The sequence below is a fragment of the Plectropomus leopardus genome, chromosome 18 (genome assembly GCF_026936395.1).
Source record: "Plectropomus leopardus strain MGB_pleo_1.0 chromosome 18, ASM2693639v1, whole genome shotgun sequence".
Lineage (NCBI taxonomy): Eukaryota > Metazoa > Chordata > Actinopteri > Perciformes > Serranidae > Plectropomus > Plectropomus leopardus.
This window is the reverse complement of record NC_142193.1, coordinates 15,154,434-15,180,883: the sequence shown is the minus strand read 5'-3', so window position 1 is coordinate 15,180,883 and position 26,450 is coordinate 15,154,434. Positions and strand designations below refer to the sequence as shown.

Sequence of the window (26,450 nt, the reverse complement as noted above, 5' to 3'; positions counted from 1 at the left end):
GAAGTGCATATATAGTTGTGAACATACAAACAAGTAAGCAGGTGATTTTTTAAATAAAGTTTTTATATATACACTTATTCTCAGTGGTGGATTTTCCTTTTGGCAACATAGGCAGTGACCTTGGATGCACACAGATTTTTTTGACATTCAAGAATTCAAACATAAGGGAAATGAATAAGAGGAAATGAAATATCAAAAGCCATATGGGCCACAGTACAAAAACAAGAAGACGAAATTCACAAATTTGTACCTATGTATTCCCTAATTTTTTTTGTTATTTATTATTATTATTTGTTAGCTATTTGCTAAATTGTTTATTTGTGCTGATTTCACATTGGCTCTTATTCTTAAAAAAACAAACAAAAACAACAAACAATCAAGTCAAATCACACAATTTTCACCAAAATTTAAACACACAGGTACACTGTCAAGCTCAAACTTGCCTCCTATTTTACCTGGCGGGTATTTTGACACAGAAACACTCCCATCGTAATTGAACATAAAAAAGAGCCACATGTGACCTGTGAGTTGTAATGTCGTGGTAACACACTGTGACATTCATCTGGTGTGAGGCATTAAAAATGTTCCAATCATGTTAAGACTGGAAGGATTGCTCAGCCTCACTTAAAGTCATCCGCCCTCCACTGTGTGCTGCGTCAAGGTGCACAAAGAAAGTCAGAACAGGACTAGAACCTTGTAAACTTTCAAAATAAAAGTAATGACTCGGAATAATAGTTTCATCCAGTCCAGTCCAAGATACTGAACCCCATATTGCTCCCGATGGCTGTTCCTTTGATGTGAAAATGTATATGAATGGTTAAAAACTGAGTAGCAGGTGGCATCTTGTACGGCAACCTCGGTCACTAGTATATAAATGCTACTGTATGCGTGAGTGGGTGAATGTGCCTTGTAATGTAAAACGCGCTTTGAGTTTTTGAACAACTAGAAAAGTGCTATACAAGTATAAAATATATTTCAACATAATTACAAATCAGTGACAACAATAGAGCCGATATGCTCAGTATACTACATTTGCTGAGATAAATTTGCAGATGATAATTGTTATTGAAATAACCTTTGAGTTATAGCTCACAAATGCAGTGACATCTTGGTAGTAAATATATGCAACTGATGCATGTAATAAAACATTACTCATTTTGCATGGGGTAGACAATTCATTTACCAGAATTCAAAAACATTTTCTGACCTTCCTTTGCGTTATTCTCAATGCTTTTATTTTTGAAAGACCCTACCGGAAGCACAGATGCATTATTCTAGCACGCTCGATGCTGTTGCCTGGCATAGATCACTTGGTGCTGCACGCTATGTGAGCGCTCACACACCCAGAGCAAGTGATGGGAGACAAACTGAGTCCCTGACGCGCGTGTCGCTCACCTGCGATATTTCCATTGCCTGTTTTGTGATTTGCTTTATATATTTTTCTTTTTTTCTGTCAAGAATTTAAAAAACAAATCCTTCACATCCTCCAAGCAGAACTGGAGTTGAAGCAGGAGGTGAACGCCCGCCGTACAATTCATTATCAGTTTCCATGTGTTTTGGGAAATTGCGCACCGGTTGTTCAGGACCTGAGTCATGGCAGAGGAGTGAGGCGCCTTTGCCAAAATGCCTGTTAACCGGAATATAACTTTTTCACAGCGGACCTATGGAATATAGTCCGATTTTACACAATCTACATGTTGTGCCATCATCCCACGTGAAAAACAAACTCTTCGTGTTCTGCATAATGCTGTCCCTTTGGGTGTATATGATATATTGCTGTGTCGGCTACTGCTCCACGATGCCCAACTTGGCGTACCGCTCGGTGAACAGACACGAGAACGACTCAGAAGTTGATAACCAGGAGTCCTCTCTCGGGGCGTCCAGGGACTTACTGAATAACGAAAACGATTTGGACAGCAGAGGAGAGGAGTGGGATGAAATTAAAGGCGAGGCGAAGGCGTTGGATGATAATGCCATGTCAGGTTTCCTCAATGAGTCGGAAAGTAAAAAGTTGCCCCAGGCGATCATCATCGGGGTGAAGAAAGGAGGGACCCGGGCGCTGCTGGAGTTTCTGCGCCTGCATCCAGACATCAGAGCGGTGGGAGCGGAGCCGCACTTCTTCGACCGCAACTACGACAAGGGACTGGAGTGGTACAGGTATCACACTGATCTACTGATTCAAAACATTAATCCACTGATAGACAGTCAAACTGAGCTCTGAGGTGCTTCATTTATACATTTACATAAAGTGTGCATTGCTAAAAGGCATCTCATGGAGACTCTTTTGAGACATGACTAGAATAAAACTCAAACATCCCCGCTCCTCCTCTAGAAATTTTATTTTTCTATTCTTTATTCTTTTTCTTCTTCCCCCGTCATGCAAATTTGATCTACTGTTTCTTATGATTTAAACATTAAAAACAACAACAACAACAACAACAACAACAACACACACACACGCACATACACACACACAAGACGGGCAGGAATAGGCCTATGTGTAATCGACTAAGTAGACTAAAACATTTATATTAATAACTGTAACTTTGCTCCTCTCATTTAAGCTTGGCTTTCAAATTGCACCATTTCTATATTACATTATCGTGAAGAGTCATAACTTATTGCTTCAGAAAAAAATGTGATGACCTGTTGTGAAATCAACTCATATTCCAGTAAGTTTCCATGGAAGGTATTGTGAAAATGAGATAAAAAGAATGATATTTTGTAATGCCATTAAATAAATTCTTTTTTTACTGGCAAAAGCACATACTGGGATCCTTTTTATAGATTTAAAAAATATTAGAAATAAAAATAATACTAATTTAATAGTAGTTTAGGGTTTTTAGGGATTTTTTTATATGTGCTTTGCACTGATATTCACATTTATGTTTATTACCTTGATTAATACGTTTTTCACAAGGTAAATGCTTTAGGTCAACAAACAAAACATGAGTAATGCATATAGTATGTAATGTATAGTATATATTATAATAAACAGTTAAGTGTTGTTCAATATTGTAAATATATTACTGATAAGAACTGAACTGAAACTCTGCCAATAGTCCCCACTGATAAGGTGATAAGTGTGACCCTGGGTGATCATATTTTGCAGAATACTACACAAAAAGTTGATATGCACAATAGGAGGAGAAGGACTAAGAACTTTCAACATCTGTGCATCTTACAGTTTCATCAACTGCAGGTGCAAACAACTCTTTAATGTCAGTATACCACAGGTCATAGGGCACAACCCTCTGTACCAACATTTCTATAAAAACTAAATCTTTACATATTTGGCAGCCCTTCTCAGTCATGTCCATTTTGCAAAGCACAATCGATTTCCTGCTTGTTTGCGTGGCCTTCACCCAGTGTTCCTGGAATGTTTCTACATCCGACCTTGAATCAACACTTGCTGTGGCTTCCTGACAACGAGGTGGCACCAGGTAGAAAAAGATAAAGCTGCGCTGCCATTTACATTCAACTCTGGATGCAGTTCAAAGAAAGAAATAGCCCTTTGGTTTACGGTTAGGAGTTAGCAAGTTACATCATGCCATCATCCTTGAGCAGTCAGGAGCGTGATTCAACATCATGAGTTTCAGAGTATTGATTCAGTGGCAGTAATTTGTTTTGATCTTCAATCCAAATACACATCAATGTCAAAAACAGAGACCTGAGGCTGCTTACACCTTCGACATTGTGCAACCTAACATTTTTTATTGTATTCTCTGCCATGGCAACTGTTGTCCTTGTACCATGCCTCACAATCTCAATATGCAAGTTCTTTTCTATTGACTCAGCTGCACAGTTACACAACTTGCTTGTGTGAAAATAAATCACAAACGCACTATGTTTGTGGAAATAATTGATCTTTCATGTGCCCAAGATGTTCCCGGAAATGGTTAATGTTTTACATCAGAGCAACCATATTGTTAATAAGAGATAATAAGAGATGCTGCTGTTTCGAGTGTCTGTTTGGCTGAGCTAAGGGATTAACAGGCAATGTCAAAGGATCTAGACACGGTTTCAAAGCTGGCTCCACGATGCTACAATAGGGGAAGCGAAGCATTGTTCAAAGGACTTCTCGCTTAAGCTCCTTTAAGAATTTCCTGATAGGTTTAGGACATTTTTGGATGATCAGTGTGTGGAGAGTGGTCTTTTGTCCATCTCTACAGACTGAGCAACAAGAACAAATTGAAATTGCCCCGTGCTTATTGTGTATACGCTGTTTTTACCAGTGATGCATGAGGCGATGTATGGTAATGTCTGTAAGTAAGGAGAAGGACACAATGCAATGTTATGCAGTCAAAGAGTTCAGTTTTTTATAATTGAGACATGCTGGTGACTTGTTCACAGTGGCAGCTTGTGGATGTGCGACACTGTTTCATCTCGGGACTTGGACTGTGTAATGAAGGCTTCTTTTCCCAGAGAGGTGATCTGGCTAATTAAAACAACTTGGCTTGAGTTGTCACAGCGAGAGCGCTGTGCCACAGATTGACCCCATACAGCAGAACGCCACAACATCGAGTCAGCCCTTAATGATCATTTAGTGGAGCTCAGAAAGCCGCTCAGTTAGCTTCTTGGTGGAGCGCACTGTTGCTGGACGAATGAGTTTTTCTCGACTCAATAAATGAGCATTTTTAAATGATGTCTAAGCTCTGTGGATCACCTTTTTAAAGCCTCTTGAAACATTTCTCCTTACAGCCCTGCGTCTTTTCTGTGCAGACGTTATTCTTAAAGGGATAGTCTGCAGATTTACAACATGTTTTGTATCATAAAAATGTGGGCAGTATATGTAAATGAGCCCGGCACCCATGCTGCCACCATGGACACACTATTCCATTGGTCAGTCGCAGCAGTGCCTACTGGTAATTGCAGGTTTTTTTACCTCTAGAGCAAAAGCGAATGGCACAGTCCTTTTTCTATGCTTTCTTTGGTCATGTTGCACCAATTTCAAAAATATTTGCATCTTTCTACTGAAAAGACAACCTACTTTCCAGCAGTAAACTACTTTAAAGATATGCTAAGAGCAGGTGAAGGTGTGTGTGGATTTGTTTCCCCTATATGTTTCACATCATTGCCCCCAGACTAATGGCGTGCAGTAGCTCGGGGAGAGGAGCTCCACTGGGTGGGCTTATCAGCTCCTGTGGTGGCATTGAGTTGTGCCCACGCTATTTATCTGCTGTGATTGGTGTGTCCATCCTGCTGGAGGTCTGCTGTGTCCATCCTGCTGGAGGCCCCACATAGCGGAGAGGCCCCCACACAGCAGGACTCCAACTACAATACGGCATGTTGCTACCATGGGCAGAAACAGAGAGGCAGGGAGACACACACAGAAGGCCCCTCCTCTCTTTAATAACAGCACCAACTTCCTCTCGTACGTCTTATTTTGGCAGGTTAATGCTCATGTACTGAATGCATTCTCAAATCAAGGTCTTCTGTGCTCTATGCAGTAGATGTGACTTAATTGCTGAGATTGTGTTTTTCCTCTTGAGGCTCCTTATATAGAACAATGAGCGGCCTTTTTACTAACTCACTGAGGGTGTCAGGGAAGACGGCCTAATCCTCCCCAGAGCCCCAGGGAAAGCTTACTGCAGGCCAGTGGCAGATAGAGGGCAGTAAATTTAAAGTGAGTCTTTAGAAAGCGCAACAGTATTATGGAGCTCAATGAAAGGGGATGCTGGAGATCCCCTGAGGTCTGCATTAACCCTGACAATAAAAGAGCAGACAATTAGTGTGAAACATGTTTTCTCTGCCTTCACTTTGTATGCAAATGTGCTCAGAAGGGTGAAAGTGCCCTTTGACGAAGCCCAGCAGGAGTTCATCAGAAAGAGCATTCATTGGATCCGGCCCAAGAAAAGACTCAAACACTACACTTAAGCTTTTTAGCCTGAAAGTTGACTTTCAGAGATCTCTGTGTGGAAAAGTTGTGTTTTTCCCAAGAGAAGGTTCATTCAAGTCCACTGGTGGAATTTTACTTACTCAACACTTCTGGCTCTTTGCGAGGACACAGGGGGATCGGCGTTAAGTGAGAGAGCTCTCGATATAGGTATATCCCCCTCAGCTTAAACTAATGTGTCAGCACACTGACAGGAAAAGAAGGGAAAAGTGCGTTGATAATGAGATGCTTCAAAGAAACAATTCACACATGCTAGCTGTTGTTTTAAACATTCCTAAAATATTTCCGCACACCATAAAACCTCATACTCTAAAACTTCAGACTGTATCAAATTTCTTCTGATAGAATAAAATGATGCTAGCATTCCTAGTATAAGTCCTCCAGATTGTCAATAATGTGCACCTCCCCTCCTTTTTCTGGAGATTGAAGGTTTAATTTGCTGCAACAACCCCCTGGGCTTTAGCTTGAGGTAATTTGTCAAACCACAGCACTTATTACAGCACTTTGGAAACACTGGAACAAAACAAGTTCACTCTGTTATATCCCCTTGAGTTGTTGACTTCCTCATCTCTCTCTCTCGCTCTCTTTTGTAGTATCTTCAGAGAGAATGGGCTGTTTCCTGCTTTTTTCTTTTTTTCCACTGCAGAGATTCCCTGACAGCAAGTCAGAGCAACTTCAGAAATCTGCCTCAGCCATCTTTGGTTTGGCTTCTTTGAAGTCTTGTTTGCTTTTGCTCATCCTCTCAGACCAGCATGTGTCTTTGGGGAATGACCTAATTGTACCACTCATTGCATATGTTGGAAAACATACATCAGATGAATGGGTTGTCTTATCCCATTAAATGGAAACCATAACATCATAAGAGCTTTAGGTGACCAATATTCTCAACTAGTATGGCTACAGAACATGTATTTTTTTCTGTTTGCCTAAATGACATTATTGCCTGCAGTAGTGTAATGCAGCAAATATTAGCACTTTACAATAAAGTACACAGAAAAGAGTAGTCACTTTGGAACTAGTAGTACTATTTTAGGACTGACTGAATTTCTATATTTAATTAAAATTTTAACTTTAAGTCAACTACAACAATTAATTGCACAAACAGATATCAGTCACCGGCTCTTGTTTGTCCTGACTGTTGGTGTTTCTTTGTGTTTTCCACTGAATGCATTTTTCATCTGTTCATTCAGAGCTCCTCCAACACTTCCTTCGTAGAAACTGTCGGCTACTGATGCTTACTCAAATATATCTGTTGCTGCCCTTGTTAAGACAAGTCATCACAGTAGCTCTTTCACTATTTGCTGGGGTCTTTCAGCTTTTCTGTGATATCACTTTGTCACACTCATTCAGAAATTCCTTTGCACTCTGTGGGAGTCTTTCTGGGTTTTTTTTTGGGTGGTTCTGGTTCATTGTGCTGCTTGTTAAAAGAGTATTGATTTAGTGTTGTGACTCCTATAATATGTATATAATATAATATGTATGTACGTATATCTCTCTCTCTATATATATTTACATATATATGTGTGTATGTATGTGTGTGTGTGTGTGTGTATATATATGTATGTATTATTTCCTTTTTTAATCCTTTTTTTATTTTTATGTCCAAACCTATGGACTTGTCTTTGAGCTGAGTCTTTAAAAGAGTTTTGAATTAATTAATGAATAAAGACTGACTGAAATGATGCAGCAGAGCAATAGATATCATCTTGTTTTATTCTTCTTCGTTGCCTTTGACCATTTTGTCATGCTAGTAGCGGCTAATTTACCCTCGACTCTCCAACCTCACGCAAAGATGAGGAACAGGTTTCAGAGCTCTGCTAAGCTCACTCTTTCTAGCTCCACCAATGCACATGTCCAGGCACCATCTCACTTCCTCCTCCTCTTCTTGCAGTTCTCATACTTACTTATTCATAGGACAGAAGTTACATCCAGTGACTGCTATGACTAATGGCAGACTGTTACCAGTGAAAACACTGCATGTTTTTGCAACTTCAGTATAAAAGATTATGATGCTTATAGCAGCCTCAGTAATATCTGGTGTGTAACATTTGATAGTTCCAAGTCAGCTGCTCACGGAGCAGCTCCAGTTTCTGTCTTTGCTGTCTGTGGAACGGCAGCCTTCACTGTTAAAAGGCTATTACTTGTGAGGTGTGACCAATAGGAAAGTGCTATGACCTGGACACTGAGCAAAACTACAGAGTGGTTACTGCACAGAGGGCCTGCATCAAAGCTAAGATAGCACAGTTTTCAATGAATTTATGTCTAAAAAAATGCAGTATATCCATACATATGGATATTGATTGTTATCCTGCATCACTACTTCTGATCACTTTCACAAGGTGTGCATCCAGCACCACCACCCGAGAAAAAGTGCTCGCTGGTTCTATAAACAACTGACTGTCAAAACTGTTATGTGTTAATGTGAGGCTGACAGTTGTGTGAGGGAAGCCAGAATGTCTCACGCACTCCTCCTCCTGCTTCTCCTCCTCCCTTCAAACTGGGCCTGTCTCCATCAGACAGCCAGGTGGCCTTGAGTTCTGCATACTGACAGTAATAGTGGAGGATGGGAAAAAGGCATTCTCTGCACCACTGTTGTTGTTCAGGAATGCTGTTGAGATACTGAACGCTGTTCGGCGTCGTGAGTGCAGAGCACAATGATCACTTTCACACGCATGATAAGATGAGCTACAATGACCAAAGCGCATCTCCTCTTAAGATGTTTTCCTCTTTTTCTTTTTTAATTTAGGTCTGGAACTCATCTCACCGTGTATTGGACTGATTAGTATAAGTGGCTGCATACCACCACCTCTCATCCTATCTTTGAGAACATTCCTGCAGTAGCTAAACCCTCTCAGCGCTGCAGTGTGAGATTAGAACTCATCATGACATTAGATAATGCTGAGGTTTTTTTCTGGAGCAGTCCCTTGTCACGGCGGTCTGAAAAGCTGAAATATAGATGCCAATTAGAGTCAGTCAAGCAGAATACTGCTGGATACAGAAAGTGTAAGTCTTGCCAGAGTTTTGCTTGTTCCTCACTTTGGTGAACTCATCACTGAGGGCATCATCCAGCAGCCTAGCACAGTCACAAGCAGCCGCGCTGCAAATTCCTACCTTTGAACCTGTTTCCTGATAGCAGCGAATGTAAACAAGGCACCAGCTTTCAAACGCTGTCTCCCCAGCAGCCAGTTCAATGGACACACCTGACTGCCCAGCAGACTAAACACAGGCAAATTATGCAACACAGAGCTCCTGGTTTAATATCTGTGTGTAGGCTGTAGTAGGGGTGAGACTTATCCTGTGCTACTGCTACGCACACAGCATCTGAAGTTGCTGATGACTTAAAGGTACGGTTATGATTTTTTTAAAATGAGGTTTTATACCTATCCAAAGTCAGTATATTTCGAACAGTAGATGGCAGTTTGTTACGCATCTGGTTTGGCGAAGCAGGCTGGAGTCCGACCCAAAAGCTAAGCAATATACTGCTGTGAATGGGGGTCAGTAACAAAATGTATATTAGCCACCTAAAAAAATGATCACAGATTAAGGGTATGCTATATTGAGAGTCACTCCTTTTTTTAGGCAGTTTCAACAAGGGAAGCTGTTAACGGCTTAAGCTCCTCATCTATGCTCTCGTCAAAGCCACCACACCAAAGTTACACAATAACAAAAAAAACTGATCAAGCAGTAAACCAGCAGCTCCTGTGTTGAGCAATGTTAAATTACATGTTTTCTCAATGGAGTCTGGCTCTGAAATGAGCAATGTAACTGCTTCATTTTCCAAATGGAAATCACTGTCTGACTGCAAGATAAAGCAGTGGAAATACTGTCAAAACAGCATACACTTGATACTGATTTTTTCATGTGAGCCTTTTTTTTCTTTTGAGAGAGCTAAAATACAGATCCAGTCGGAGGATGTGCTCACCCCCATCTACTGTATGTAATATACAGTCTATAAAAAATACCCCATACAACCCCACTTAAAAATATGTGAACAATACCTTTAAAACTTATGCTTCAGGGTCAGGGGGGTCGACCTGTGCAGTCTGCATCCTTTAACAGTGCACTCGATTCCATCTAATCCTGTCTATGCTCCCTCCAGTTCTTCCTCACTTGCTTTATCTCGTTCTCTTCCTGTTATCTCCTCGGCCCTGCTGTTCTCCTGCGAGTTTAACAGGACAGGTTAGAGGGCAGAGGATGTTTATGTGTGTACCTCAGCATCAATATAGATGTATTTTTAGTGCACCAATTATAGGTAGGAACTCTTCAAAGCTTATAGTCCTTGCTTTAAAACTTTACAGCCTACTTAGATATTACAATTTCAGAGTAAAGCAGCATTTTTAGCTTCATGAGGTCAAACAGAAACATGCAAAATTCATGAAGGGGCAAAAGTCAGCACGCTGTGGCGCATTTCTAAAGAGAGGATTGTTTTTTTTGTTTTTTTTACTGCCTTGAAGCTGAATGATGATGCCTTTGCATGGCTGATTGATAGATGAGGATGCACTGAAACCTATTGGTTCCAGGCGACATTGTTTATTAAGCAGAACAAATTGTGAAAGCTTGCTACATCTGCCCCCCGAAGGCAACTCTCTCACTCCTCGCTCAGTCAAGAGATGTTCTCCCCTGCTTTATCTCTGCTAAGATGAATAATGCATGTACTTCTCACACAGATTGTTTTGCTTGGGGACTAAGTGGAAAGTTTGATTGGTAGTAAGTTTTTGTGTCCCTTGAGGCCCCAAGAAAGGCCTACAGCGATACACTTGTGTGTATCCAAGAGATGCAGACGATAATTGCAGGGTGTTCTGATAGAGTTGTTTGTGTCTCTCACACCTATTACCTTGATTAGGTTTGTGAGTTTTCCACCACATACAATAGTACGACACTTAGGGAGAGAGAAGTGGAATAAATGTCTAGGAGCAAAGGACATACACAAACAGAAAGGGAAGAGCAGGTGACATTAGGTGATAATATTTCATAAGTAAGAGAACCCCTTGTGTGTTTGTATGGCTCTAATGAGCTATGGGTGATGCCTACTTTTCCCATAATCACTAAAGCTTTTTCCCCAGTGCTCCACAGCACAGCAAAATCTGGCAGATCATTCTCTGTTCGTTCCCACCACATAAATTTGTAAGATGAAAGCTGCTGGGTTCAGAGAGGGATATTGAAGCTCCTTGTGCGTGTACCAACAGATGGTTGGAAATTATTGTAATCACTTTAATGACATGGCTCCTCTGCCTTCCCGTTGTTCGATTTAGCTCAACCGCTCACAATCAAAACATGAGAATATTACCAAGTACTGTAATAATATGAAGATTTACATTTTGACTGACTTAAACCAACATGAGATATGTTGGGGTGGCTGGCGCTTGCGAATGTCGTATCATGGCTTATATTTATTTAAATCCTTAAATATATATGTCAGAAAATGCAGAAAATCTGCACACTGCTCTTGCTCTCAAGACATCTGTTGAGCCTGTATGGGGTATCATACTTTGATGAAGGACTGCAGGGACCAAACTGTTGGTTTGATGCAGTTAATAAATAAATCTTTTGAATCTCTTGAGTGAGTGAATCTCGTTTTCTGCTTCTATGCAAGGCAAGAAAACATATATGTGATATTCACAAGCATCGATCCCCAAGAAGATACTTAGCTTCTTTCCAATGCACCTGCACAAGAAATACTGCAAGTTTAAGTATTTTTTTAACACATATGACAAGTGAGGAAATCTTCATAGCTACTGTGAAGTTTATAATTTTATTCAACTGGGTTTATGCTGGAGGTAGACCAATTTTTGTCTTCATTAGGGGGAACAGGGGATCTTTAGTTGGAGATAGCACGTCAACAGAATATGCCATATAGAAGTGGTATACATAATCTGAAATCTGAGAAATTGAAGATAACTTTGAATAGAGATGATAGATTATTCATTTAAATTAGAAAATTCTGACTGAAGTAAATGATGCCCATTCCCCTGCTCAGGACTATAAGCATTTTTTAATGCTTGAGAATGAATAAAAATGGTCAAAAATCCTTAAAATACTACATAAAGACACCAAGACCATATACCTTAGAGAAATTGTGTGATTTAGTATCAAAAACTTTCGACATTCAGAGATTTTTGTAAGAATTTCATTTTTTGGCAATTAAATGGAGAGCACTTCTTTTCTGGAAACTGCTGAGAATCCCCTTTATTGTCAATATATGTATGTAATACATTCATCTGCTGAATGCTCAAGGTCTCTCGTTTGTGCTGGTCAAGTTTCCTGGATTTTTTTTTTTTTTTAAATGATCTCACTGCAATTAAATACAATCTACAAACTACTGCAGTCATCATACATGAATAAAATTGGGCTCAATGAATTCACAGTCATACCCAATTCATGCAATTCCAATACTGTTTATCCACTCCAGTATGCATATATGCATGCATTTGCATTGCATGCAAAAAAATGCATGGATTTAGCCAAAAACTGCATGGATTTAGCCAAAGACTACATGGGACTAGCAGAGATTGGATGTGTCTGTAAACAGACTGTGGGTTCCTATAGAAGCTATTTTCAGTCAGATACCTTAAGGTGAGAGGTCAAGGTCCCCCTATTAAAATGGTTATGCCAGTTTTCCCTCACCAAATAACATGGTTGGTTTAAAAACTATAAGCCTTAAAACTCAGTTCACTACATCACTCCATCCTGTGAAAGACAGTAACGTTGGCCAAGGATGCCGATGCCCTAGCAGAATGGAGGAGGTTAATGCACAACTTCTGTGAGATCTGCAGTCTATGTTGTTGTTGAATTGCATTACATTGTTATATTATGTAATGGATGAGGAACATTGTCATATAGAATAAAGCTTTATGCAACATAACCTCAAACTACACCCAATTTGAGTGAACACAATTCGGACACAGGCTCACAAAAAGTAACCAGATTTGGTTGGCTGTGTTATTTTGTCCATCACTTGTGTCACTTCATAGATTAACTGCTTACTATTGAGTCTCATCGTCATGGCCACATATCTCTCCTCCTCTCTTCTTCTCTCTCCAGAGACGAGCCAGCCACCCAGTCAGCCAACAAGGCAGTCGAGCAGCCACTAATGCTCTAGCGTGTTTGGCTTAGTCCTAATCCCCCTTGGCTCACTTTAGCCATTATCCAGTCAGGGCTGCAGTTAACAGGCTATATTATGATCAACCAGAGCCATCCAGGGTCAAGAAGAATGTGCAGTTATGGGAATAGACAGCTCCCCAGCTTTGCATTTTCTCCAGAGGAATGCGAGGCTCCTCCAAAAATGTTCCTGCTCAACACAAAATCACAAACATGACGGGAAAGGTGCAGTCACAGACATCTGTCTTGGCATGACATTAAGAAGCATAATGCTGCCTATTCACAGTTAAACCGTCCTTTGTATAATGTAATAAAGGTGTGGAATATTTCAATGTTAGGCTGGAAAGAGGATTGAGGTCTTTAGGTAGATTAAGTGCAGCAGCAGGGTATGAATGTATTCCTTGAGGGTTTGTATTTGGAACATGTCATGAACTGTGCATTGTATTCACACGCAATCACAGATGATTGGCAGGACTCCTGCCTTACCTACCAGTTCTTGTCACTTTAGGTACAATCACAGGCTCTGTTAATGTTGCCCATGATGTCTACAGTTGTCTTCTTGATGATGATTGACTTGCTCCTGCCTGACAGTACTTTAAATCTGCATTAGACCTACTATGTCAATGTTAATCTCATCTTCCTGTATGGAAGCTTTTGTAAGTTTTTAAAGTGTGAGAGAGATGAATAGAATATATAATAATATAGAGTTGTTTTTCTGTGCCTGCAGCGCAAATGTAAATCAGTGTTTTTGTGTCCTTTTGCAGGGAATTGATGCCCAAGTCATCAGAGGGCCAGTTAACCATGGAGAAGACTCCAAGCTACTATGTCACCAAGGAGGTCCCCGCAAGAATCTACACCATGTCTAAAGATACAAAGCTGATTGTAGTCGTCCGGGATCCTGTCACTCGCGCCATCTCAGACTATACCCAGACTCGCTCCAAGAAGCCAGACATCCCCTCGTTCGAGAACCTGACCTTTAAGAACATGTCAGCGGGTCTGATTGACACGACATGGAGTGCTGTTCAGATCGGCATGTATGCCAAGCACCTTGAGCGCTGGCTCCAGTACTTCCCCATGGAGCAGCTGCTGTTTGTCAGCGGAGAGCGTCTGATTAGCGACCCTGCGGGCGAGATGGCTCGTGTCCAGGACTTTCTTGGGCTCAGGAGGGTGGTCACAGAGAAGCATTTCCACTTTAACCCAGCAAAGGGCTTCCCCTGCCTTAAAAGACCTGAGTGGAACAGCAAGCCGCACTGCTTGGGCAAAACCAAAGGCAGGACCCATCCTAATATTGACCCAGAGGTGGTGCAAAGGCTAAGGGACTTTTATAAACCCTTTAACAACAAGTTTTACCAGATGACTGGTCACGACTTTGGCTGGGACTAAAAGGATGATGTTGGACTCTGCAGGTCCCTTGTCTGTGATTTTTTATGATTACATCACTCTGGAGATATTGTTATACAGTGTATGTACAGTATTTGGTGGCTGTGTAAAAAGTTCAGAAGTCTATTTTATGATAATTTATTGTTATGATGATTAACTCACTAAGCTGCCTAACCAGGTTTATCAATGACACACTTCAGTTTTAATTCTCCTTGAGTACATGAGCATTTTTATAAAAGCACAATGTTTTTACGGGTATTATGAGCAGGGTCGGTGTCTTTTTTTTCAACAGGACATTTTTTTTGGGTTCATACATCTTCTTTTAGTTTTCCAAATGTTGCTTTTGCTTCACATAAACCCTGAACAAGGTCCAACTTTACAAACAACTGGTAATATCCCCTTAACATTTGCCTGACCCTCAGAGGTCTGTGGACCCACTTAGTCAGGTCGATACAGGCCTCAGCTGATCCAGTGCCACTTGCCAGGTGGATCAATACAGTAATAGCTCCTCATCATGTCAATTAGACCTGAGTGATGGCACTGCCTTGCTCCCTTGAGCACAGCAATAAAACATGGATCCATTAATGGTAGTAAGTTTATGGTTGACCCATGAGCCAACTTCAAATTAATATAATAATATAAATTTCCACTCCAATGTTTTGACTCAACCACTATTGGTACAGTTACTACAAAGGAATGTTGATTAGGATCCAATAGCGTGTCCTGTCAAGATACTTGGGGATGTTTTCATCCAAAAACCTGCTGCACAGGCTTCTCAATGCCTAATCGCTTATTGCTCTTTCCAAAAAGAAAATGAGTCATATGGCTTAATTACATTCACTGATCTGTACTAAAATGTCTCTCATTGATCATTCTGTACAGCTGTTTTGTACCACAGGTGATACTAGATGTGCTAACGAGGCCCTTACCCATGATACACCAACTGAAATAAGCATCTTTGTAGGTTACTTTCAGTGATACCTGAAAAGGATCAAAATAATCCTACCTTGACCCCAAAGTCCTCATTTGAATTAAATGTATGGTTGAGTTTTAGTCAACCTTTATAGACATACATTTGTCAGAAATTTAACATTCCAAGATGACTGGGTACTGCAACCCCGCTGTGGTAGAGGCACTATTTTGCTGTAGGATGCATTGCTTAACAAACATGTAAATGAAGCAGGTTTGGCAGAAAGTTTGATTGAAAAGGTGCAGTCATGGTATTTTTATGAAGTAAAAACAATAAATATGTTTTACCAAAATCATAAATAGTCTCTCGTGTTTGGCTTTACTATATCAAAGTCCAGGTGAAACAAAAATAAATAGGCTATGTGTTTTAGTTTGTCACACCAATAAATATTTGTCACTTTCCACCCAACCAAAGTTGAATAGTTAAAAAAATCAACAAGAATATTAAATTAGGTTTTAAAATTGTGAAAAAAATGAGCAGTATTCACTGCTGGCAGCATGTCTGCTGAAGGGGCTGAGCCGAAGGACGAGAAGCTGCAAAGCAACAGACTCTCGTTAGCAGCTACCTATGTAGCACTAAGCACATACTCCTTGAGCCAAAAAATGAGCAGCCACTGCAGCGCTGATTTAGCAACCAACAACAGCTAACGTTCACACAAAGCACACAGTAAGCAGTTACTGCCTGAGGGCTGGGTTGATGATTGGGGCTTAAAGAATGAAGGTACATTCATGGCAACTATTTAGCTATTTTGCTTGTCTATACATGATTGTGGCATTTAGCAGAGTTGATATTTATGTACTTGTTAGACTGGAAAAGCTTGTTGAATGTCACACTCACACCTGGCCTACATGATGAACGAAGTGACATTGATGCCATGCTATCTAACATTTGTTTTTATGTAATATGTTAAGATGGCTCCAGTACGTTAAGCTCATTCATTTCAGGCCCACTCAAAAAATCCTGAACACAAAAAGGTGAAAAACGTTAGTTTAACTGCTAATATTGTATAGTTTACAGTCTTTTCACAGGTTTTGTACAAATTTTGTCTAACCTGTATTATGTGTTTAGAACGAAATCTCTGATTATACTTTACCCAGACTTTACCATTTATTTTGCTACATTATTTTAAAATATGTTTTATAGGTTTATGTCATTGTTCTACTTTTTCAAAATGCTAAACTTGTGCTGCTCTTTGTAACTCAACCCCCCTCCTTACCTGTATGGATTTCTGAATCCCTGCGGGCAAAGGTGTACCGCTGTGTCTAATTCACCATCAACTGGCTAATTAGCACAGCAGTGTTAACCACTTTTAGCTGTCTCAGCCATCCCGCTGCCACCAATGAGTGGGTTGTGCTGCCATGACCTCCAGAAATGCAAAACAAAGTGTCAGGTTTCTCATCCAGAGAGACATGACATATTATGAAAAACACCGGCATTCCTTTATGTCCCTGAGTGACACTTAACACTCCACACTCGACAATATGAAGTGAGGTCAGGTTTCAAGTGCTGTTTAAATGTTTTTCTGTGGGTGTAAACAGGAGGTTCTTTTCCTGTTTGTGTGTTTGAGCCATCACCTATAGCTGAAGTGATCCTGCTCACTATGCTGCTGATGGCATAATATTCAGTCATAGATTTACAGTCTGTTGCACATATTTGTTTTTATTCCACAAGCATTTGCTATCTTTTGTCAATATGTTCTGTCATATTTTAAGGGAGGCACCACAGGTTGTCTGTGCACTTGCCTCAAGCAACCTGTCCCATCCATCATGTAGCACAGCTAACTGCAGAGCAAAAGGTTATGGTTCAAGTGAGATATGAATCACCCTGCTCTATTAAGGAACAACCTTTATTTAACTCTCCAGCAAAACACCCTCATTTACCTGGGGCTGCCAGAGGTGATGAAGCTGGTCTCCCTGGTGGCAGGCTAGCAGTCTGATCACTGAGGAAGCAGCTCCCTTTGCAATTACAGGGATAGAGGAGGGGTGCTGTAATTGCTAGGCTCCCAACTGGGGAATTGCTGTTAGCACACATCCCTCCCGGCTCTTGTAAGGGAGGCTGCTGTTGTTTGAAGATTGGGAAGACAAGGAAAATAAGACACCTGGCAGCCCTAAGCATCAAGCGACTTCACACATCTACTTGGCAGCTACCACTGGGGAATAGAACCAGCGCTGCTGAATACAAGTGAAAGAAAATAAAACATCATACAGCAGCAGACTGTTTGGTTTAGAGAACAGATGTACAGAAATTTGGAGCCTGGGTGCTGGCACCAGAATGAACTGTCGCCTTATTATGATGTCAGTGAAAAGCCTTTGTTTTCTAACAAGGTGTCACTCATGCAAGATGAGAGTTAAATATGTTTGATATGTGCCTGTAGAAATTATTGCAAGTCATTTATCCACTTTACACGTGACTCAATTGTGGGAGTCACTGAATGATTTAAGAATTGAGCGCTTCAAAATCACTCAGTATTTATGTGACATTAGCAACAGATTCACCAACTACAGGCCAGGACAGGCCAAGCAGACTATCAGCGGTTGGTCAGTGTTGGGCCATCGGTGAGTGTCTGTCATTCTAGTTTGGTCCGGCACCCGTTTCACTAGTTGGCCCTTGTCGGCTATATTGTTTGTTCCTTCAACATCAGGTTGTGTTGTTAATGTGTTAACTGGCTCTTGAATTGGTCATCTCTGTCTTTCAGTTTCCCTTTTCAAATGGCGATACTAACTACCACCAGCAGGTGCAGAACGCAGGCCTATGTGCAAGTTGGCTGTTGGCCATACTCTTTGTAGTATGTTCAGGTGCAATTTTTTTGGTAAAGACAGAGGCGATGTGAGGTGACGTGACGCAACAGTGAGCCTTCTTCACCACTAGTTCTTTGATCTCTGCTTGGTGTGTCTGGACCTTAACAGAGAAAGAGAGAGTGAGCGATAGAGAGAGAGGGGAGGTGATGATATGAGCAGAGGTGCCCTGCTGACTTTAAACCAAAAATATCTCAGGTAGACAGTGCCTCAGCCTATAGAAGTGCATATATATGTGTGAAAGCTTATCTAAATTTGGCAAACAAAACAGGAAGTAAAGGGGTCTAACACTATCTTAAATCTGATCTTACAGTACTTTTCTGGACTAAAATAGACACTGTTGAGACAATCTTACAGACTGATGGCTGAAATTTGTCACAGAGAAAATGACATCAGTCATGTTTACAAACAACCCAGTTGCCAGAAAAACATGTTGATGTACATTTCTGCAAACCGTAGATACGTTACGGTTTACATGTCTATACATAACCATATGTTCACCACAGTGTTACTGAAACATCAAGAAATATAAAGATTGAACACATCCGCTAGAAAATAATGTGCAAATGTTGCATAGCCATGGTTTACAGATATGTACAATACCAAAACTTATTCTGGTGGCTGGGTTGTTCTTAATGCACCTGTGGGGAATAAAAGAGCTTTTGTTAAGCTATTTTCACTTCTGCATCAAAAGAGTAAACTCCTGTACAAGGTCAGGCAGCACATAACAGCCAAACATAATGTTAAGTCTATTTTTTGTGAAAATTGTGTTTTTTTTTTTAATCTGTAAAATGTATTCTTTAAGGAACTAAAGAAGATAGATGAAGGTTGAAAAAGGTTAAAGAACAGCAAATGTTCAGTACTGTTGATGTGAGTCATCGACAGGGAGCCTGTTTCTAACGCAGCTGACGTTTCTTTAGAAATACTGGAGGTATTTATGCTGAAGCACCATGAAACCCTGATCTCTAGGACAGAGCTGATATCTCTGAAACTCACAGAGTACTCAAATCAGGAAGAAAATAACAGTAGGGTAAATATTCTTACTGTGGTTAAACTTTGTTTCAGCGGTTAATGAGACAATTGCCTTCTTCTTTTGCCCCCTAATCTTTTATGCTACATTGTCCAAACCCCTAATCCTAATCCGATAGGAAGTGGCAAGCAATAATCTGAGACAGTAGACTTGGAGCTGACATGTATGTGCTGACATAGCTAATCCAAATCTAATCCCCCTTTCAAAAGGGCCTCTCAGCGTTGTATGAAGCCAACTTCATTTATGTAACTTCAAATATAACACGGATGAAAATTTATGTTTGAAGATGCGGCAGATTTTTTTTTTTCAAAATTACAGATCTGTGTACAACACACCCACACCTCGGGCTTGTCAGGTCAAATCTAAGTGCTGAATATCACTGCTGTCAAATACTGATGTGCCACTAATGTACAACAGCTCGTCACTGGCAGGATCCCATGCTATGAATGCTCAATTGCATCTGAAAACAACTTGTCATAACACATAGACTTACTAAACGTTTCTCAACATGTTGTCTGAAGAATAATAAGACAGATTTCTCAGGCATCTGTTCAAATGCCACAGAGCTGTGGTTTAGTACAATTAATTTTCCCACATCATTGCTCCAGGGCTCAATATATCAAAGGGACAATTCCATGTAAAACTGAATTTTCATAATGTGTTGTGTAAGCTTAACCCATTGAAACCTGAGCAAATTGGCTTGATTTCTTTCAAAAACACGGGATGAAGGCAATGAGCAACATAAGAAGAAATGACCCAAAGATTAGTAAGAAATTAGTAAAAAGTACCTGGAAATCAGTTTGAAATAACAAACAAACAAACAAACAAACAAAAAAGAAAAAGAATGTATAAAAACAAATAAACAAGACTTGGTAAAAGTGTTTAAAAATGTTTCCCTTTAATAATTTTCTAACACAATTCTGAATATGTATTTTTGATAGTCCCTAGATTTTTTGGATTTTTTTTCCCCATGATATTCTCCCCTAGTTTTCTACTCATTTATTAGCAATTTGTAGCTCATTTCTTACTAAGTTTCCGATTGCCTTTTTCCAATGTTTTTGAAAGAAATCACACAAATTTGCTCAGGTTTCAAATAGTTAACTAACTTGTGAAAGGCATTTGAAAGCAGCACAAGAAAAGTAATGTCACAATGTCAATTCTCATTTGATAATGCCATCAAACTGCCATCAAACTTACAATGGTTACAGCAAGTCTTCTTTATTAACAGTACTTCGTATAATCATTTCACATAAGCATAAAACCTAAAATGAAATACATTAAAATCACAAAACATTTGCTCAACCTACATTTTCTCTATCTTTCACTAGAAGGATAGTATCTTCAAAATGTAGGCTGCAGTAAATAGTTTTGAAATTGGTGCTGTATGACCAGAGAAACAAGGGAGAAGGTCTGTGGTATTTTCTTTTACTGAAGAGGTCTAAAACCTACAACTACCAGAATGCATTGTGCCACAGTGGCACAGTACTATCTCTCCCTGCTGCAACACAGCTGAATTTAAAAATCAGCCTGTCATCAAGCAGCTTCAGGTGTTCATAACAAGTTGGTCATTAGTATCAGCTGTACTGGAGCAGAGAGATCTAAAACATGCAGTAGTAGTAGTAGTACTCAAGTAGAGATGCAATAAATGCTGCAATAAACTCCCGCTGGTAGAGGATGTAAAGTGAGTGTGTTCTTCAGCAGGAAATACTGTGGCGGTCAGCTGGTAATGAACAGCTGACCGCCACAGTCAGCTGGTAATGAACAATCTACAATTAAAAGGTCAAATATGTTTGTGAAAACATTCAAGGCAAGAAATAGGCAATGCAGTAGCAGAATCTTGATTCGTATTTGATCAGCACTGCCCAGTTTCACAGTTTGATCTCAGCTGTTTCAGCTTCCATTTTTACAATAAAGACATGGCACCCACTTCCTGTTCACAAATTCTCTTGTTACAGCTAAACAGTGCACTAAAATATGTTTTTGAGGACATTTTACACAAGAAATATACAATACAGTAATTGAATTTTGGTTTATATTTGATCAGCACTCCCTAGTTTTACTGTTTGATCTGAGTTTGGTCTGCATTTGAGAGAGAGAGAAAGAGAGAGATGGTTCCTTTTCTTAATCTGTTTCTTTACTCTTTCTGTCAGTGGTGGCAGGCACACAAAAATTTGGAGGAGCCAGTGAAAGATGTGAGATGAGCTGGGAACTCTGGGTCATGGTAAGATGCAGCTTTACCATATTATTAACACACACAACCCACTGTTATGATACAAAGCCGGTTGAAAATTGGCAAAGTATCCCTTTAATGCTTTTGTAGTTTAGTATTTGTCTAAACCTTTAACATACTTCACATTTCAGCTGTGAATGTTATCAATTCTCCCTAACATGTTTTCATGCTGGTCATTATTGTTATGCACTAACACTTGGTTTTAGCTCATTGTGGGCTGAAACAGATGGGTAAAGTGTTCTCAGACCTTCTTTAATCACATTTTTGATTTAGTAATTGCTTCGACTCTAATTAGCCAAAGCATTAGCATAGCTTTACTTTGTGTGCTGCTGGTATTTTAACACCACTTGAAAATGCTCTCACCCAGTCCTTGGAGGAATTTTGTTTACTCTGGATTCTGTTATTGTAAGTGTCCATGAGACAAAACCTTTTGTTTCTTGTCTTCAAACCATTAACCTTATGCAAAACAGCTGATCTCCTCAGTGCTCTCAAAGGGTCAGGGTTTCAGGCTTTGTCCTATGAGATTATTAGCCCTCACATATGGCACTCAATATGGCTGTTAGTTTGAGCTTTGAAGTTGCTCTGATTTTTTTTCTGTCATCATTGTGCCAGTCATTTAGATGAGGACTTTTTTCTTATAAGATTCATTTTGATCAGCATTTGTTGATATATGAATCCTCGACAGTCTCTATAGTTCAGAGGACAAACAGATACTGTGATGCTGTAAAGACTGGATGTTGCATCACCTCCAGTGAAATCCGCGTGTTGTAACCAGAGATTCCCTTGAGGAAAGGGATGAAGGGAGAAGTGCCCTCTAACCAATACAGGCAGTTCTGTCGTTAATGTTCACTCTGTGGTCTCCCAGCACTATTTGTTGCAGTCGCCCGCCTGCCTGGTACCACTTTGGACTCTCCATTAGGCCAGACCAGTCCTCTCCAAATCCCAGTGGCATGCCATTCTAATGACTTTATCACTCCACCTAATACATTGAGTCCGCAATCGCAGAACCATTTTTGCAGTGGAAATGTGGCACAAAAATGAAAATCTGCTCAAAACACATGAAAAAGCCTTGGGAAATGGCTGATCTGATGCCGCGTTGTCTTTAATTCTTTAAAACATGGTTCAGCATCAGTTTTCTTGTGTTGCGTTCAGATGTGTCATACAAGCTATTTAACCCTTTAAAACCTGAGCAAATTGATTTCGTTTGAGAAAAAAACTTGGCAAGAAATGTCCCTCAAACTGCAAGAAATAAAATTAAAAGGCGACAATGAAAATGAAAGAAAATTACCTTTTATTTTAAAGAAAATGTTCAAAAACTAGGGGAAAACTAGACAAAAATGTATAATTATCATCATTATTTCAAAATTATGTTACAGGGAAAAAAGTATATTTTTAAAAAATATGTCATGCTCTGCTTTGGGCTATTTTGTTGTTAGATTTTTGTTGTTTTTTTCTTATTATTTTCAGGTAATTTACTTGAACACTTTTTTTTTCTTTTAACTAATTTCTTGCTAGTTTTTGGGCAATGTGTTGTTATGTTGTTCAATGCCTTTTCTCCGTGTTTGCTCAGGTTTCAAAGGGTTAAATGCTTTTGTTTTCTTTAATTTACATCAATCATGTGGGGCCAGAAAAAAAATAGCATTAGTTAATCTGCTACCTGTGATCCCACCCAGCTCAGACATCTCAGAGCTTTTCCAGTCTTATCTTGCTTTCTCTGTAATGAGGTGTGCACAGCCCACTTCTCTCTATGGACCAATGTCACCTTCATAATCCAAGATTTGGACCTTGAGGGGTGAGGGTTTTGTGGGACTCTCAGTGGGATTACTGAGTGGACTGACTGTTGCGTGGTCTGTCGTCTGTCTGCCAAGGCCGAGGAAGGGGGATCTTTACCCTTTAGTCTGTGCTAATCTGGAGTGGAGGGCATGGTAATGTCTGAGCTGGCCTCAGGACCAGACAGTTACATTTATCTGTACATATGTGTGTAAGAGATAAGGATATTTTTAAAATGGTGCTTTTGACAACAGGACAGCTCCTTCTGGACGTGGCAGAGACAAGCCCACACGGCATTATATTTAATCAAGTTACGGTGCAGAACATATTTCATTATGGCTGAGGACAGGGTTTAAAAGGGCAGAGAAGAGGGTGTTCACAACTCAAGGACTTGTTGGTTTCTAACAGAGACCTTACAATAAAAATTAACTGGGGACAGTAATATCTGTGCTTTGAGCATTGGAGAAACACTTCACACAGAGATAATTTCAAGGCTTTCAGGGATTTAATCTGATTTTGCAATTAATTGGTTCGTTAAACTCCTGCTCCTGGGATTAAACGGAAATTAAAGCAATGCCAGAGCGGGGCAGGGAATTTCCCAAGACAGCCCTTGCACCAGACTCTGTTTATCTCCAATCCATACAAACATATCACTTATCTCTCCTTGAGTATTTTTCATTTCTGTTGCTTATTTACAATAGCTCTCAAGTTTTTGCCAGGGAAAAAAAACCCTTTTATATATTTTATTTTATCTGTTATAGATGCCCCAATAGGAGAACAATTGGTTGTTTCAGCCTCAGCTGTCAGAGAGTTGGTTGAGGCTGCATTCAGGCTTGCGTCTGTTGCAATGCAATGTAACGTCACCTATCAGGGCACTACACTGGCCAGCCAAATACATGCAAGAGCATTCCAAGGAGAAGATGTACAATGTTGCTTTGTGGTTTGTCTGCTGTTTATCTCATACACATTTATGCCTCCCATTGTTTTACAATCTGGCTAATGGGAATATAAATACTTCACCAAGTGTCTTAGCGTCTGGTAAGCCTTCCCACTGGAGTCCTATGTCATATATTCTTCAATTCTTCAAATCAGTCTGGAGAACAGGGAATTTAAAAAAAGGGGTGAACAGATACTAACCTCTATTACAGGGATGATTGCCTGCATCCTTTTTCAATGAGCATTATTAGTCTTACCAGAAGTATCCTGAACTAGCCCTTCCTTAGTCTCACTACCTTTTTGCTCTTTGCTCCAGTAACAGTTGAGCAAGTTTGGAACCCAGCAGAGCCTCAGTCAACTTTCCACTTCCTGTTATACTAAGATATGTGTGCTAGTTTAAAAAGCTTAAAAGTTCTTAGGGGACTGTCACAATCTTAACCAACTTATTAAGTTGTAGTCACATATTAAGTTATCTACCTATCTAGCTAATTGCTACATCAAGAGACGTTAGTATCAGATCAACATCAGCCAGGTTTGCTTCCTTATCTCTGTATGACAATGTTTCGTATTATAACTTTCTAAAGTAAAGAGAGACTAACATTAAGTCAGTGCCTTGGTTGGTATTCAGTAATACAAGGAGTACTTAACTGATCCCCAAAAGTGGAAAAGGGCACATATACACATCTGTGCAAGAGCAGTGTTCGCTGATAGTCCTGTCTCCCTTGGTCTCTGCTTCTTTCTTTGTAATTGAGATCAAAAGCCTCAAATTTCATCGTTTTACTTTGTTCGTTAAGAAATCGTGAATATTACCTTCCATTGCAAATGGCAGTCCTCTCTCTGTCAGCTTTTTGGGGCTATATTACCTAATGCAGAGAAACTATCTAAAAAGCGTTGTGCCATCTGACTAAGCAGAACCCATCTTTTCCTCAAGCATGTCCGCCTTAGCAGCAGTAACCAAGCGGGTGGACCTTAGGATCAGTCAGTCATAAGCTACAGTAGGCAAGGCACTGTTTTTGCATCCTGGTTGAATTGTACAGTTGAATGCATGGATATTTGGATTGGCTTGCTGTATCATTTTATTTTTTTCCTCAATGCTATTCATGTACTTAACATGGCCTAGTTCATTGCAAACACTAAGGACAATAAATGCTACACAGGGTCAAAATAAATTTTGGCATTTACTGAAATGTTACAGAGGCCTTCTGAAAAACCACCTAAATTGTAGTCATGATTCATAATAACAAGTCTCCAGTTGATTCTCAATAAGGATGGCATTCACTCTCACTGTCAAATTTAATTTCTTATATAAAGCTTGCGAACTATTCCTGATCTGTATGAGTCTCGTCCTTGATCTCCTTCCCCCTGCTGTCCTCTGTTGGAGAGCAGCGAACATCAAGGTCCTGATTCGTCATGGGTTCTATTGAGTAGAGTTCCTTGTGTTGCCATGGTATCAGGGGAGTGCTGTCACTCATTGTCACAGAAATGACAAGCTCTCATTTCTTTCTCCGTTACTATGTTTGCACTTTTGAGACTATTGCTCAAACGGGAAACTGGCAGAAGCTTGTCAGATGGTACGAGAGAAGCACAGATGCTGCTGATGGTTAATCTGCGTACCACCAAACAAACTCTAATCATTAATTTAGATCTGCCGAAGAATGTATCCTGAGTGAGGCTTAGCTCTCACACTAGGATCCACCAAACTCCCAGGAATCCTCCCACTCGTCTTCCTCTTTCCCTCTATATCCAAGCCTGCGCTGCATCATACCACATCTAAAAGCCTCAGCAATTATCCTGTAATTCATTCAAAACCTTACTCTCCACTGTTTTTCCCTTTGATGACTTCCATTAAGTCACATTGTGAGACAACATGCTGAACCCCAAAGCCCAGTTTTTCCATTCTGTGGGTGTACACCAGCTGGTCGAAGTTATGCGGAGGAACTATTATAGAACCTCCTCTGATCTTCTCTCTTTCCTTCCTCGCGGCACAATGAAGCTCCTCTGCTATAGCTTTACAACACAGCCACGTTGCCGCACAACATAGGCTATAGAAACTGTGTTAAATCAAACGATGGTGCTGCTGGAAGCTTTTCCCAGTATCATTAACATCTCCAGTATCTGTTGTTCACTGGGCTACCCGTGATGACGTCTCAAAGTCTTCAAAGTAACAAGGTGCACAATCAAGATGCTCTCATTCTCTCTGCCTGTAGTTTCGGCAGACGCCTGGGGTTTGGGAGAGGACGGTTGTCGCAGTATGGAATTAATTTCAGCCTTTACCACTAGAGAATCTTTATCTAGGTCATACATCCCATCTATAGGGCGGAAAGTGTCTTTGTTCTGTTGTTTTC

General features: G+C 40.1%; 1 protein-coding gene across 1 annotated transcript; it reads left to right on the top strand.

The window, feature by feature from the left end:
• The first annotated feature begins 1,324 nt into the window (after positions 1 to 1,324).
• hs3st3b1a (heparan sulfate (glucosamine) 3-O-sulfotransferase 3B1a) lies at positions 1,325 to 15,643 on the top strand. Its single transcript, XM_042504778.2, has 2 exons — positions 1,325 to 2,157; positions 13,759 to 15,643. Exons 1-2 carry the CDS (start codon positions 1,664 to 1,666, stop codon positions 14,375 to 14,377), a joined length of 1,113 nt encoding a protein of 370 aa, XP_042360712.1. The 5' UTR covers positions 1,325 to 1,663; the 3' UTR covers positions 14,378 to 15,643.
• The last annotated feature ends 10,807 nt before the right edge of the window (positions 15,644 to 26,450 follow it).